The 16682-nt window shown below is 39.9% G+C and overlaps 1 protein-coding gene across 3 annotated transcripts in view; it reads left to right on the top strand.

Annotated features, from left to right (window-relative positions):
* Positions 1-16682, top strand: part of EPB41L5 (erythrocyte membrane protein band 4.1 like 5) — a 55791-nt gene that overhangs the window by 29971 nt on the left and 9138 nt on the right. For all 3 annotated transcript variants that reach the window (XM_080600659.1, XM_080600660.1, XM_080600658.1), the window contains 5 exons: positions 462-580; positions 9616-9782; positions 10600-10694; positions 15733-15864; positions 16525-16586. In XM_080600659.1, coding sequence (XP_080456785.1) covers positions 462-580; positions 9616-9782; positions 10600-10694; positions 15733-15864; positions 16525-16586 — 575 coding nt within the window. The remainder of the gene's footprint in view (positions 1-461; positions 581-9615; positions 9783-10599; positions 10695-15732; positions 15865-16524; positions 16587-16682) is intronic.

The raw sequence follows: 16682 nt of genomic DNA, 5'->3' as shown, positions 1-16682 counted from the left end.
TACCATGTTTCACTGAAAACAGTAAGGTAACAGTTTGATACCATTCTGGGTATCAAAAAATAGGACTTAGTGTTTGGAAAGACCCTGTCTTGCGTTCTGTAGTATTTCAGCTGCAGAAGGGGTCACAGATCAGTGGAAATGGGAAATCCAGCTTATTTTAACATTAAACACTCAATCTCACCTGGAAGCAAACAGACAGGTGGGTGCTCTGCTCAGCCTTTTATGTTCTCTGCAAAATGAGTTGTTTGAGCTGCCTTGGATTCGTTGCAATCCTGGTGTTGTGTATAGTACTGGAAAAAAATGGGCATAGGTATCCAGTGTTGTCGAAGTAATGGAGGAAAACAGCCTTGTTTTATCATTGTGTATAAGGAAAAGTGGTGATACATTTTATTATTTATAACGTGACATTGCTTAACTGAAGAGTTTATAGGACCTTACTTGTTTCTCTTCTGTCTCCAAAGAGTTGGAATGCAAAGCCAAACGCACCTGTCCTAACAGCAGCAGTTCCTTCTGCTCCAGTCCTGGTGGAAATAGAAAACCTCCCAAGGAGCCCAGGAGCCAGCCAGCAAGACAAGAAGTGGTATGTTCTGCTTTGCTGGGAAGTGAATTCTGCTTGCTTTTGCATGATCCAAGGGACTGTTTCTTTACCTGTGCTTGAATGAACTCTCTACCTTGCATCTTCAATGTAAATTGAAAGACAAGTTAGTGGTGATGCAGCTGATTTGTTGCAGCGAATACAGTCTGGGGAGGTGAGAACAACATGCTTAGTCACTGTTAACCAAAAGAAAATTTCGCCATTGATGCCAGCGATTAGATCCATAGCAGCATTTTCAAGTCTTGGAGAGAGCTGGGTCCTTCTGTTTTGCCATAATATTCCTTGAGGCCCTTTGCTTGGTATCATGGAGCCCGAGGACTTACCTCAAACCCTAACAAAATGCACAACCTTGTAAATCACTATCATTGTGAATCTCTTAGAAAAATCTTCTGAAATGGGCAAGCTGATCTTTTTGTTGTCTTGGAGAGAATGGGAGCTTGAGGAAAATGACACGAGCTGAAGATAAGAGCTTTGCTTTTATGTAATAAAGACAATTTGTTTTATATGGATTGTATGCTCCTCAAAATTAGGCTGATCTGAAGATAAACTTACACTTCATTCATCTTTTTAAAAGTAATATTATATTGTAAACATATTTCAGAACCAAAATTGATATATATCAACGCAGTGCTTGTGCACACTACTGACGTTTTTTCAGCTTCTTCAGCTTCTTGTGCAGTATGGCTAATCCTAGAAGGGTAATTCTGATTTCCGTGAGACTGTAGAGGAGCAGCCGTGGTGAAAGGGAAGGAGAGTAAAGCTCTTATCCTAAGCCATTTCAGCTCTCAAGAGAGAAGATCCTTCTCCTGTTGTCTGGCATATGAACCTAACTTGCTTCAGTATCTCTTAAAAAATACATGATATCTGCTTCTGACAGTATAATGACAAATGTGCTTAAATTCTGTAAATCATATTGATTATAAAGACTTTCCATAATATGGGTTTTGAATTGTAAGAGGGAGAATAATTCTGCTTTATCTGTTGCATTATATTGAAGTTTCAATCAGAATACATGATCAATGCTCTTTTTCTTTCTTTTGCCCTTGATTTGTCTAGTATCTGAAATCTGTGGTTGTCTGTGATGAGATCCTGTTGATCGCTCGATTCCTTCCATGGTGGTGGGTGAAAGGTGGTGGTTTCTTTATTCTTCAGCCTTCTTGAAATGTTGGGTTGATTTTTTTGTCTAACTGCAAGATGCGTGCTAAAGCCATTATTTCTTTTGGTCGAAATGTTTGACTCCTGCTCCAAACAGCTCTTCCTTGGTATCTGATTCAGGTGGGCATTCGTTCTGGTATTCCCAAGGCTTCTGTTGCTCCTTGAGATCACACTGCTTTTGTTCAGAAGCAGAGAGGACTTTAGCGATCTCTTTCAATTTTGGTCTTGGTATTTGTTTTTTAGGATTTAGAACCTGAGCCTGTCCTTCTTAACGTTGTCAGGGGATCTGAGCTTAGGTCCCAGCTGCTGCAGTAGGTAGCCTTTCTATCAAAGAGTGGGAACAAATATAACCTATATTTGCGTGTAACCCAAACCAGCATGCCATAAAGAAAACATATTTCTTGGCAATTAATGTGCTTTAATCAAAAGAGCAATGGTGGTACTGTGTAAATGCTGTCTCTTGGAGCCATATATTTATTACTGAAGACAGTTGTCTTCTGGCAGAGAGGTTTTAATGCGTTCACTGGAAGTTGTACTGCCCGTGATAATGGACAAATCCAGCTGTAGGAAGAAGGCAGCAGTTTGGAGCTGAGTCGGCAGAGGAGCCACATGCTGGTTGCATAGCTGGGGAGCAGGGTTAGGTTGATACAGGGCCTGAACATGCCTACTTAGCGCGGGGGCTGCAGCTGGGCTGTCGCGCCTTCAAGCCTTGGGGTCTCGATGCTGCTAACAAGATCTCTTTTCAGCCGCTGCTGTCTTTAATTGGCCTGTTTCTGCATGATTTGTCTTTGCTTCCTGTCAGAAAAATAGTCTTCTTTTAGAGAGAGTTTGCCAAGGATTGCTAAGAACACCAGAATATTTGGACAGGGGATTTTGTTGATGGTTACACTGAAGGGTTTTAGAAGTAAGGTCCCGACCTTGTGCGTTTCTGTACTTTTCTTGGCAGGTGCCTGTACCGGCTGTGTTGCAGATTAGATCCCTTCCTAATGGCAATGTTTCCTTTAATTTAAAATGTGAATGCTGCAGCTGCCAACAGCATTAGTGCCAAGTCATAGAAAGTACTTTGCCAGACAGGAATGGTTCTAGTGTTTTTATTTCCTTTCTTTGCTCCATTCCTATAAAATGTCAGTACAGGAAAATGATGCTGCTCTGGATGGTCTGGAATATTAACTGCAAGGCTGGAAAGCCTAAAACCCAATTGGTATGTTTCTAGCTTTGGCCCTTTCTCGAGAAGCTGTATCTGTGCTAAGATACAGCAGGAGAGAAATGATTAATAGTTGTTTACTTATTGTGAATGCAGAAGGGATTGTTTTTGCTTCATAGTGGATGTAGTTTTCATTTAACTGTTTAAACTAGAGAAATTGGAAAATAATTTAACAAACTGTTGAGGATTGGAGCCGTCGGTATTCACAGGTCATTTCCTCAGAGGGTTTCACAAAACCCGAAACTCTGAGTTTCCCCATGGGTGAGCTTCATATAAATCCCCTCTTTTCTAAAGGAGGACTATCGCGGAACGTTAATCATTTAACACTGTTGTGAATCCTGCATGCTTTTCTGCTTCCCTGCCTCTGCACATGTGATCTTCCAATTTATGCACTGCCTGCTTGGCTGGGCTGGCAGGGCTGGGAGTGTTAAACTGGGCTTTTTGGAGCACAGGAAGATGGAATTTGAACTCGGGGACTATTCAGGATGCCCTCTGAACAGCAACAAAGTTTCCACTTTATTTCAATTTGGGTCATAGAGTAGAGAATTTTACATTAAACTGAAGGAAAACGTTCGTTTTAGGAATTTCTGAGTAGGTTGAGAGCACCCTTTTTTCAAGCGCTTCTTTGATACCTGATTGTAACTTGCAGCAGCCTGTCTCAAACATTACAGTGAAGAATCCTAGGACAACACAATCAACACTTAGCAAATATTTGTTCGTTTTTTAGTCTTCTAGAATTCGACAGTTTTAGTGAATTGTTTATCCCTGCTGCTTTGGAGATACTTGTGCCTAATGCCTTTTGTGCAAGGAGCCATTAAATAGGAAGCTATAAATATTTTTCAAAACATTGTTTAAAGTGATGAGTGTTCTCTCCTGCTCCTTTTTCTAGCTTTTGAAGAGCTTTGTTCCAACTGTTGAAGAATTTAGCCATACCTGTGCACAGCACAGGATTTTGATTTTATGAATTTGAAATGTAACATTTATGAACCACACGCAAAATTGGAAAGCAAGGTCTTTGTGTTGTAACCTTTTCTAAAATGGTGGTCTTCCAACTAAGTTTGTTAATTAAGCATAACTACAGTCAGCTGCTTTGGTAGGAGTTAGTCCCTTAGCCAGCTAAATGGTGAATGACTTATGTACGCTGTACTGTTTGCTCCTGCACAGTAACACTCATTTCTCTGAATTTCTATTTCCTTCTTTTTTAAAAAAAAAAACAAAACTTGCATTAAAATCTACGTTTTCCAATGACTTTGAAAAATTAGCGTTGCTTATAGATGCTTGTTCCAATCATGCAGTTAGAGCTGCTGCTTAAAAACCCTTTCAGCATCCTGAAACTGCTGTGCGCTGTACGCCTGGGAGGTCTGTTCCTCCACCTCGCTTTTTTCTCCCGTCTGCAGCACATGGTTCTTGCTCAGTTTTGCCAAGCGCTTTGCAATATGAAGTGCTCCTCATTTCCATAAGTGTAGACAGTATAAGTGTGAGACAGCTTAACTTCTAATTTCAGAAAAATATGCATGATGCTGAGCAGTAAAGGGGTTTATTTGACACTGCCTTACTGTACCCATATATTCGCATGCCTCTGTCATCTGATATTTACCTGCCAGCAATGTCGTTTTTCCTTGTCTTCTCCCATCGCTCATCCTGCCTTTACTTTCGCTTTGCTGTTCCCCCCTCTCTCTCATCCGTACCTAATTACTAATTGTGCCCCCTCCCACTCCCCAATAATCCAGGCCCTTTGATGCTGCCGACCGCTGCCAACGTGGTGGAAGCCTGTGGAAGGCACGGGCCCCGCCGAGGACCCCCGCTGCAGACGGACAGTACTCTGCTTTTGTTCATGAGCGCAATGTGAAGAATGCAGGAGTTCATAGCGGTGCTGTCACCTATGCTGTCCAAACCACCATGACCAGCCTGTGAGACGCGCGGGCCTTTCGGGAGCTTGAGGCTGCTCTGTAGCAGAGGCTGGAAAATTGCGTTTTGAGCTGTCTCAAAAGATAAGGACAACGGACCCAGAGATGACTAGGGGGAAAAAAAGCTTGTGTTACAAAGGCTCTGCATATTGTGCTGTTGGTATTTAGTCTTTAAAGAAAAAATAACATATAGACAAGTTACCCGTCGCAATTACTTTAAATAGAGTATATATTACTTTTTAATTGTGCTAAGATTTTTCTGAATGATTGCAAGGTTTTTTAGCTGCTTTTATCTCTGGGAGCCACGCAGGGAGTCACGTTGGTAACAAAACTGCACATGCAACCAGTGGATCTTAATGCGGTTTCAAAAATCTTAAAGGAATAGAGGATGTAACTGCCCCTCCTTTTGTACCGTGATTATTTAAAATTATGTAAGGTAGATGGTTGATCTGAAAAATAATTTTTTAAACAAGTCCTCATCTGAAAAATATTGTTTAGAAATGGAATGGGATAGAATTATTTTAATTTTTTTAAGAATAAAATTATCAGAACTCCTGAAAAGGCAAAGAGTGATACTTTGGAGGAGGGTCCCTCTCCTAGGGAATGTCTTATTTGCTCTCTAGAAGTTTTTCTTTCATTCTTGCTGCTGTGCTCCAGACAAAATGAAACAGAACTATTTCCTGACAAACACCAGTCCTGCCATGTGATTCATGAGGTTAATTTTTAAGTCAAAGGTGAAGAGTCCAGCTTCATCAATATACTTGTAGGCCTTTAATAACGTGAAGGACTATCTTTACCCTTGAACACTCTGTGTTTTCATATGTTTTCTGAAATTAGCTACTTTAAATTTGCAATAATCAAATTTGCAAAAAATCAAGTCATTGTTCTACTGCAGAGTTCTACGTTCAGATGTGCTTAATGTGAGCATAGTGGTGAGGTCACTGCAGGTCCTGGATGACTCCTCAGCTATCAGAGAAGAATTGGTGAATTAGAGTGTAGCTGTCACAGAATTAAAGGATAGCATATATCCTTTATATCCAACTTATAATCGATGTAAGTTGCATGCTATTCCCATCTGCCTTTGAATCTTCCATACACTACGAGGATCAATTTTGCTCTTTGCTGGACTCGTTCTAGGGTAACTTCATTGACTTCGGAAGATTTATCCTGGTTTCTACTACAGTTAAGTGATGGCTCTCAGCAGCAAACTGAGAAGTTGTACCAAACTAGCACATATTGATGCCTACAATATTTAGCTGCCTTTTTAAAAGGACAGGTCATGTGCTCTAGGAATAGCATTCAGGAAGTGTACAGGTGTATTTCTAAACAGTATAGTGATGACAGATCTTTGCTTAATACCTATAAGGCTTCTGCAGCCAGCAACTTTTTATATGGGCGTTTTTTCCTATTTTCTGTAGTTACTGGCTTGCATATAATATGATATATAGGTATTCCAAAATCCCACAGAATGATACAAGAACAGATAGGACCCTCTGTATTCTTTTATTGTTTAAGAGGACTCCTGATCTCGTCATTCTTCAAATAAATGGGAGAACATAATCTTAGAGTTTAGAACCGTGCTTGACTGAAATCTGAATCACACATCCCCAAGATTTTTTCTTCTGTTTTCCTCACTATAAAAGAGAAATCATTTTTTTTCCCTGAATATTCTGCGTTTTTGTTTAGGGAAAGAAAATTCCTATGTTCATAATGGTTTGTATGGCTTGAATTGCTAGTATCTTTTATCAGCTTTTCCCTTTGAATGTTTCCTAAAATATGCTGGTAGACGACAGTCACACCTGGCACTTGTTATTATGCAAAGCTCAAATATCCTTTAGTGTGTGAGTAAATAGGGATACGTTGAAAGCTATTGCCCATTTCACTCTTGAGTACTGCATACTTACTGTGTAGAAGTTGCAGTTTTCGTGGGAAGCCTTTTACTATTTCCCTCATAACTGGCATGACTGTTTTATTAGTATTTTGTAAGACAAGTCAGAAATTCTGTGAAGTGATAAAAATAGTATCTTGTGCTTCTTACATAGTCCGGCCATTTCCTGCTGATGCTCTGAAGAGGGCTAAGAATCTGGGGGGCCTCAAACAGTTTATTGCTCTTTGAACTCATCCTTTGTGCCTGCAAATTCCTGTGGCTGAGGGTCTCCATAGTATGACTTGCCTTTCATGAGCGCCTGTCTCAGGGTGGCCGAGTAGTTACTTCAGCAGGTAAAACGGGACCGGTTCCTCTTCGAATCTTGGCTTAGGGAGGCTTCTCTCAAGTCTGCCTGAAGTTCATTCAGTTTCCCTGAGGCCCCGCTGTGATGCAGCGATGAAGCTGCAGTGGCTCACCCAAGTCCTGCCCTTGCTGCTTCAGCCAGTCCTCCATCCCACAGCACAAATGGCAGTAAGTTTCTCTACAAACTTCTGTTGCCTTAATAGAAATAGTACTCTACTTTTGGAGCAGCTCTGAACTTACTGAGATTTCCATTTGAATATGTCATCAGTTTTCAAGACTGCCTGTATCTCTAGTAGGCAAGTTTTTAATCAGCTCTCCTGTATCTGTCTAGTAAATGTTACTGCAGTTGTCATTAGGGTGAAAAAAAGATAGGGTAATTATTCTAGCTATTTTCTAATGAAGATAAATTTTATTTTTTACTCAGTTTCTCTCCATTGTGCTGCAATACTCAAAAAAAAACATGAGAAAATTACAGCACAAAGAAGTGCTACTGATGCCCTACATCAGCTCCCTTAAATGGAGTTCACAGGGGCTTATATGTACATAGTTCTTGAAACACGTCATGGTCTCAGTGCCTCCAAGTGTGCAGGCAAGATCAGAACATCTCATGATGCTGATTGTCATATTGAACATTTGGGTGACTATTTACGGAAATCTGTCAGAAAATGGGAAGAAAAATTTGTGAAGCCTTGTGAAGGTTAGAAAACATTTTCCCTTTATGCATAGTAGTTACCCTCTCTGAAAGTAAGGTGCGGGATTCAGTCTCCCTTTGCTGCCTTAATTGGAAGAGCATCTATGCTTGCCCATTACTCAATTCTGATAATTGAAATTCTCTGTATCCCTTGCAAGACTGCTGCTTGCTACTTCCCATTAGTGGTGCACACAGAGGCTATACAGTAGATTGAAATTTTCCTATTATTTGCTTTGCTAGCAGCTTCTCATTCCAATGCTTAGAGAATTGAGCAAGTGACCTCAGTTTACCTCACAACAATTAATTGTCTTAAGACGATTCTCACATTATTAGCACTTAAACTAAACGGTGGCATTGCGTGATCTGTTGCAGAGGTATGTATTTAACGCTGGATTTAACTGGGATTCTTTTGGGTGCTTGAGCTGAAGGGAGTTTTTTTTTCCTGGAGCCTCTAGTGACAACATTGGACTGCTTCCAAATTCCAGGGGCTGGAGGGAGAAAAGGGGCATTAACCCATTAGTGAGAAGCTGGTCTAAACACTGAAGTAGGAAGTGTCTCTGTCTGTGCATAAGGGTAAGTTCTGCTGGGGTGGGTACTCGCTTGTTTTCATAGTTTTCATCTTTGGGACAGAACTGTCAAAAGCAATACGAGCAATTTTCTTCTTAAATAGGTATTTTAACCGCATTGTAGGTAAACATGACTGTTGATCAAAAGGGGTGACAATCAAACTGCGGTTGTATACACAGGTTGTCTGATTAACCATTATATTCTGCAGCGGCTGTTGTGTCTGTATTTTATAGTTTGCTGTTAAAATAGCTTTCCTTAGCTTCCAAGAGATGGATGAGATTCCCTTTTGTTCGCACAACATAAGCATCATAATGCAACTTTTGTTTCTTTTTTTTTTTTTGGTTTGGTTTGGGTTTGCTATTCTCATTGTAAATACAGATGGTAGGACAAAATTAAAAGGAGCCATTTCCATTAGAAAGCAAAGGATGTGAAGGCAAGTGATCCTAAGAGGGTACGGAGTACATGCTTTAGTTCACTCAAAATACTGTGACTGCTAAGTTTTCGTTCACATCTCTGCCCACATTAGCAAAGCTGAAACTAGTTATAGATACGCTTAACCATAACATGGCATTGATGCAGCCCTGTGCCATGGATCCTTGTGCCCTCTGTCCTTTTTAAAACTGTTCATGAAGTGCTGCACAAATGAATAGCTCTTTGTGAAGAGTATCAACTTCCCTCCTGCACGCACTTTTTTTCTCAAGTAAAAATGCATAAATGTACTTTGAGTCTGCTAAAAAAATCTTTCAAATATTTGTTCCAAAAAAGTGAATCTACTAGATGATAACTTTCCTGTTTCTTAAAACAATTGGAGTCAGCTTGCAGTATGAGAATTAGAAATAACATGCCACAGTGCATCTTTGCCTTCAGCAAGAGCTCAAGTATACACTGGGTAGGACTCACCAACACTGCCTGAAGATTCCCTTTCTCACAATCTAATTGCTGTGTTTATAAATGTCAGAGAGGTTTCCACAGAAACTCCCCTCCCTTTTTCTTCACTTCTTCCACTGCTATGTGAGCAACAGACAAAGTACACCTGTTCTGCTATGAAGTCGATTTTTCTAGAGATGTGAAGTGTTCCTTTTTTTTTTTTTCTTTTAAACTCACTGAAAGCTTGGAACAGTTTCCTGGAACAGGTTTTCCGGAATGTTTCTGGTTACCAGAAAACAACTTGAAAAAAGAGATTGCACGTGGTTAAAGCTTTTTCATGTTACAGAAAGAATGGTAACAGAATTCTGCCTATCTCTGCCCATCTTTCTGCCTTTGCAGTGTACCTCTTGTTGATTTACTAGACAGCACAGAGCTGCCAGAAACTTGTGTTGATGATGCTGTAGGCCGTCCCGTTGTTGGCTTGGCAACAGGAGATTCAGAAGAATTTGTTAGTTGCCCTCATCCTGGCACGAAGGAAACTGCTAATGAAAAAACAGACTCGGATCGTAAGCAACCTTACAGATTTTTTCCTATTATTGTGGTGTGTGGGGTCAAAGTTACCTGATTATATGGTTATGAGGCTGTTTCCGTACAAAAATCCAAAGCTGTTTTAGAGAGCTCCCTTAGATGCATGCACAGGGACAATTTTGCTTGCCAGTGGAATGCAGCTTCTCTAGTATGTGAAGCAGTGCATACAAGAGTTCTGTAACAAAATGCTAATGACTCGTTTGCAAGGAGAGCCTATTTCAGAATCAGACTTCCCTCTCTGAGATTTCTAATGTTGCTGCCATTGTATCTGCCCAACTGTCCTTAATTCAGCTTTCAAGAGCTGCCTTGTTTTGATTTTACTAAATTGCAGTATTTTGCCACAAACTTTTCAAGAATTGCGTAAGACATCTTTAAGACATAACGTTAGGTTACGTAGGTTGGGATGACAAAGTTGGTCAGCTCTGGCCCGTTTCAGTTGGAAGCATCTTATTTCCAAGAACAGAGGTACAAGGGAAAAGTCACAGTTCTCTGTGGGGTCTGAGTAGCCACAAATACAGTAAAGTGCTGCCATCTGAGCAATTACCTCTTGCTGCTTGCTCATTCACTGTAAAGATGGCTGGATAAATGAACATGCACGAGGGTAGTGTTCTGATTAAATACATATAGACTGTAGAAATGAAAGTTAAATTGAAGATTGAGCAAGCAGTTTGCTTTGTTTTGTTTTTTTCACCCCAACTTCAAAAACCTTAGAATTAGCATTCAGGAATAACACAAGAAGCAAGTTAACTACACAGTGATATTTATTAGTAAGATGTTGATGTTTGTCTTTTTCAGCATTTGAAGATGCATTGCTAAAACTGAAACAACTGGAGGCAGAGTGCAGCAGCCCTGTGCCAACTGACCGTCCCAACATAAACATAAACGTGCAGGTACTTGGGCATCCTCCTTCTTGGCAGAATCACTCGGTTTTGTTCAGATAATTCTGAAAAGTCTTGTGCTTAGCTTGGGCCTTTGCAAGATTTTTACAAACAGGAGTAATATTGGGGAATAAAGCAAATACAAATATTTTGTTGTGTATAAAGCTCTGTGTGATAGGGCAGTAAGATAAAGATGAAGAGGCAGAAGTGAACATGCACATATGCAGACTGCAGCCTGGTGGAATTTTCTAAAATCTGTGTAAGCAAAAAGTGCAAACACTTGAAATGTTCCTCTGTTGTCTTTTTCTATAGGTTGCTAACTGTACAATGTTATATCGTTACCCTCTTGTTTTGAAGGGCTGAGCGTTTTTCATAACGTTTTTCAGTTGCATTCCGTAACCCTCCCAGAACTTTGCTCCAGCATTGTGTTTTGAGGCAAGTTTGCTGCTGGTCAGTCCCATCTGTTAAGTAACCTGTTCTTACCAGCTCTCTGGATAAGGTGTTAGTGGAGGTTGTGATGTGTGTTTGCACAGAGAGGAGTGATGGTTCAGTGCCCTGAACAGGGAGAGGGGTTTCTCCCTTGCTCCTCTTTGCTTTTCCTTCCCTGGCTTCCCTCGTTCCTCTGTCACTTCCAGTAATTGTTGGGTGTTTTAATGAACCAATGTAATCTACAAAGTGACAATATCTAAACTATATTTTTTAACCTTTTTTGGTTTTGAATTATTTTGTTAGTACCTTTTTTCCCCTTTTTTAAAAAAAGTTGTGAATGAAATGGACTCATGGAGGAGGAGGGGGTATCAAAGAAATGCAGGAGCCATAATGAAAATAATTACTGTTAACCAGAAGGGTCGGAGAGCACAGGATCCTCCCTTACAACGGTGGAAAATTTTGATAAATTCACTGGTTGTCAGACAACTGGACCCATACAGGACATGCTTTGCAGTCAAGCCAGGGCATGTGACTATGGTTTATAAAATTTTAGCATTTTGAAAGGTACTTAAATTGAACAGATCGGATGCTGGATTTCAAAAAACTGGAATATAGTTTTCCCTCCAGGCTTGACTGTGAATAAATCATGTGTTTAAGTTGCCCCCTTTTTTTTTTTTTTTAAATCTGCTTCCCCTACGTTAAAGCTTTGGATGCTTTATTGCATTTTGAACAAGCAGAGAGAATAAAGCAGTCTGCAATATTAGGTCTGTTTGCACTACCCTACTTTGTGGGGAGGCCTGAGGATTCATCTACCTTTTGGTGCAGTTGGTATGACTTATTCCAGCAATGATAAAATAAAAACAGGTTCTGAGAGAGGTTTCTAGCAGTGTGTGCTGGGGTAAGCCTGTTCCTAGGCACTTGTTTGCCCCCCTGGTGTGAGAAAAGGCTGCTGTTTTGGTGTGCTTGTTGCTGCAGGCTGTTGTGCTCAAGTCCCCTTTAAGGACTGGTGTCAGGGGTGCCTTGTGTACCTTTCTGCTTGGTGACTGCATTACAAAGATTACTGAGTCTCTAAGAAGATTAGTCAGCCCGTAGGTCCTGTTATGCCAAAACACTGCTTCTGTATAAACTAAAGCAAAGAATACCGCTTATTGCAGAATATTTTTTCCTGTTGAGCTCCATTTGAGTTCAAACGGAGAGGAAAAAAACATCTATGTGGTTAAACGGAGAGAATGGAGCAAAATTGTATTAGCGCTTTTTAAATCATAGCTGAAATATAGTAAGCGAGATAAGATTCCTGTAACAAGCTAATCTAACAAGCAGATGCCAATCCAGCACATTCACAGTTATCCAGCTGTCATGTGAGGTGCTGAATAACTTTGGATAATAAAGTTTACAGATGCTGGGGTGATAAGACCCTGATGAGAGAGCAAGAACATTTGCTTAACTGAGAAATAGGAGGTGTATGGATGAACAGCACGCAATTTGATTCTCTCTTTGGGGAAAAAAAGACTTAGCAGCTTTCAGGAAGGAAGTTTAAATTGTATTATGGAAATTTAAAAGGGCATATCATAAGTGGTTTTCTTCAGGTAGAAAAGATTAAACAGCTTTTCAGCCTATGATGTAATTTACCAAGAGGTGACTTGAGAGTGTTTGTTTAAAAAGGTAGGCAGATTAGAGACTGTCTCTGTGTGCTTCAAGCTGCAAAGGCAAGTAGGTTACGGTAGCGCCAAATGAGCATCTCCCAGCTGTGACTAGAGATAAAGGCTAATGGTTTGGAAATGTGTCCTGAAAGAATGACCTAAGAGCAACTATTGAAAATGCCTTATTTCCCTGACTTTGAAGTCTGCTTAATTTATCTATTTATTTTTTAATTTCCATACGTGGTTGGGTTTTGTTTGTTGTGTTTTTATTATTATTTTTTTATTTTTTACATAATGTATATATTGGCTGTCCTGCACCTAGTTTCACTGTTGACCTACTCATAAAAAGAGGTGTTTGTGGCATCTTCTGCCTGGAAAGAATGGGACAATGTATCACGGGTGGCTGGAATACACCAATAAAACCTTGCAGTGAGCTTAGATCCTGGAGTTTGCTGTTACTTCAGATGAACGCAGTGTTAGTGTTCTCTCTGGCAGCGCATAATTAAAAATTTCGGCATTGTTCATCTCCTGTAAGTTTTACCCAGTGCATAAGGTACCGACCTATGTAGAAACGGTTGCAGTGCTCAAAAGGGCTGGTGAAGTGCATTGAGGGGAAAGCATTAGTTCTCTGCTTCTGAAAGCAGAGCTGCATCTTGAATTTTGTGATGCAATCAAATGCCAATGAACTGCTCGCTCCAGCTCTGTTCATTAAAAATCTTGAACTATTTTGTCAGGGGTCAAAGATGGCCTGCCAGCATCATCTTTACATAATTCTATACTTGCAGACACTCTTGACTGATTTATTCGATAAGGAAATATTTATACAGTATCCATGCCCTTTTAGAAAGGGAGAAATCTTTCTAGAATGAGAACTGGGAAGTGTGGAATGAATGGCTTCATTCTTCACAGCTGCTCTCTGCCAAAATCTGCTGGGATGGAAGAATACAACTTTGTTGTTTCCAAGCTTTCCCTAGTACAGTGACCAGATCTGACAAAAGGGAACAAAAAGTTCTTAAATACACTGAGCTCTGCTTTCATCAGTTTCTGAAGTGGACTTATCCTTCAGTCAAAACATGAAGCTAAAGTACAAATATAGTTTGCCTAGTACATGGAAACAATAGAAATTCATAATGTGCTAGGATATTGACAAACTCCAGTGGCTTTACTGTTCTATGTGGATAACGCAATGTCTTGTAAATCAGACCTCTTGAGGCCATCTTATCATGTGCCAAATGCTTTCCCTTCTAGCTTCAAGCTCTTTCCATAAAATAAAATAGCAAAACAACATTGCTTTTTTTAAGCACAAAATTGAAATGACTGAAAAAAAATGTATCTTTAGTATTGATGGAAATGTTTCCTTGGTGATATAGAACTTATACTTGAGTACGTTAAAATAGCTCTTAATAGTACTAAACTTTTCAAAAGTTGGGAATGTAATTGCTAGTAGACTAGCATGGCCTAATTAAATTGGTTATTCAGATCGAGGAAGTGAGGAACCACAAAATGGTGCTTAAAGCATCCGTATACTGATGTTCTCAGTTAAAATAATCAAATTTTCTATTTCACTGGTACTGGAACAATGCCTTAGAAATTCTGTGCAGAGAATGTTGCATACAGCATTCAGTTCAGTGAAGTCCAGTGTAAGGATTTAATGTTTATCACAGTTGGGTACTTTGACCGTACAGATCATCATAACTCAATTTTAATTGTTCCAGACTTTTGGCAATTCCAGCAGCTTCTGTAAAATGAACAACACTTAAAACGTTCAATAAATAATTTTGGTAGTCCTCATGAATTATGTGAATGTGCATCTCTTAATATTTGCTAGCAGTAGCCATTAGTAAGGCAGGTGGTTGTTCCTTGTGCCTTTTCACATTGACAGTGATCCTTCAAGATTTTGCAAAGTTCTGTATTCATTGCTGAGTGCAGCCAAAATTTTTGAGTGGGTTCTCCTTTAGGTAAGTCTAATAAGTTCCTATTTGGATGCCCCAAAAGGTGATTTAGAGGGAGACAAGAAGGGAAAATGTTTTTCTCCTCCCTGAAGACTGGAACCTAGACGTTCTATTTACTATTTTCAGTTAATAAAAAGAAAAGTGAAAAGTGGATAGAGATCTGTGTGAGGGACAGGTATTCTTCACCTTTTATTTTTTATTTTTAATTTCTGCCCTGCACTCTCTATGCAATGGGACTCATTCCTTCTGGACACGCTGCATTTCATGCAAGTAGCAGGCTGGTGCCCGCCGCAGTGCGCGTTGCAGGAGCTGCTGGAGGAGCAGCCACAGCCAGTGAGTGGCATATGGTGAGGAGAGCAGGGCTCTGTCTCCCCCTGCTGAGTCATACCCTGAGAAGAAAGGTCACAAGGTTTAGTTTCCACTCAGTTAATTAACTTCTGTCACTAATCAAATAGCAATTAGTAGATTGAATGCTTAATTAACATTTTATAATTAAGAAATGCAATTCACATAATGAAATATTCTCTATTGAAAAGGTATCTCGTTTTTAATTGTCCTCCTAAAGTGTCTGGCTGCCAATTTGTTCTGATATAATTAGCGGTGGGAGAGGGAGCTAATAGCACATTAAAGTGTTGTCCTAATTTATAAGCAGATTTTAAGGTAAAAATCTTCCCAACTTGGTTTTGAAAATGAATTATCAATTTACAGTTAGGCTATAACAATGTAATACGATGGCTGCTATACTGATCTCAGATCAGTAAACTGCTACATATTGAGGGTCCACTGCTGCTCAGTTCTTCCACACTACATTTTTAGCACAGCTTTTGGCATCTCTACTTTTAAGTATTGTGCTTTTTTTCTGCTTTGTTTTGCTCTGATTTTCCAACTGAATTTTGAAACGAAGAGATTATTTTTCATTTCAGTATAACCATTGCTTTTCCTCTCACTTGGAGCCTTGTTGTTATTAATAAATTCCAGTCCAGGGTCTTCACGTGGGAACTGCTTCTAACAAAGGTTTTTCATGTCTAGGATGAAGTGGTAAAGCTGACAGATAAATGTCTTAACAATGCAGTTGAGAGCCCAATAGCAGCAGCAGCAGCATGGCTTCCAGCAGATATGAAAAGCAATATCCTGAAGGCCCAGGCGGAAGCAGGGCACAAGGTAAATACTCCAGTGATAAGTACTACAATGTTCTCAAATGTTTTTTGTTTTTAGAACTGGCTGTGAGGGGGTACCATTAATAATGTTCAGGAGATGCCCTTTTTCACTGTTTGACTCTGCAATGGCCTGGTATCGAAGAAGGTGCTTTGCAAATAAGGGTGCTCCAGGAGCTGAGGTCCAAAGAGTGGCAGAGTAAGAGAGCCTTTCTTCACAGTCACAGTGGTCCAGTGCTGGAATGGCTTGCCCAGGGAGGAATTGCAGTCCCTGTTAACACTTAAAATGTAGTTGGATAAGGCCTTGAACAAACTAGTCGACCTTTACGTTTGGCCTCAATTTGAGTGGTGATTGAACCAGATAACATCCAAAGGATCCCTTCTAATCAAAAAATTATTCTACAATACAGTGAATAAGGCCATGCTTCTAGCATGTTCTAGTAAATTTTATAGCAAATGATGGTTTGTTTTTTTTTGGCTACATTAATGAATTATCTACACAGACGTTTTCACACTGAATTGATGTTTTAAGTCTTTGAGCAGTAAATAAACATCACAGTTTCATGCAGGGGAGGAGGCTCTTGGCTTTTTTCTGAATTTCTGAGTTGATACAAAATGGAAACAGGTATCAGAAATGCATGTTTTTGTTGTTTTTTTTTTCTATTAGGCTGTAAGAGAAGACAGCGTGGCGGGTGCCAAGAATTCCATTATTCAGGATGCTGCTGCCAGGTACTGAACAGAATTGGAAGAAAAGCACAATCTAGTTATCCAAGTACAGCACTGAGAACCTGGAGTTCTGGAGTCTCAGTGTTCAGTGTGATCTTT

The sequence above is a fragment of the Anser brachyrhynchus genome, assembly GCF_964034855.1.
Source record: "Anser brachyrhynchus genome assembly, chromosome: 7".
Classification (NCBI taxonomy): Eukaryota; Metazoa; Chordata; class Aves; order Anseriformes; family Anatidae; genus Anser; species Anser brachyrhynchus.
Note: the sequence above shows the minus strand (reverse complement) of the source record. Positions and strands in the feature narration are given on the sequence as shown.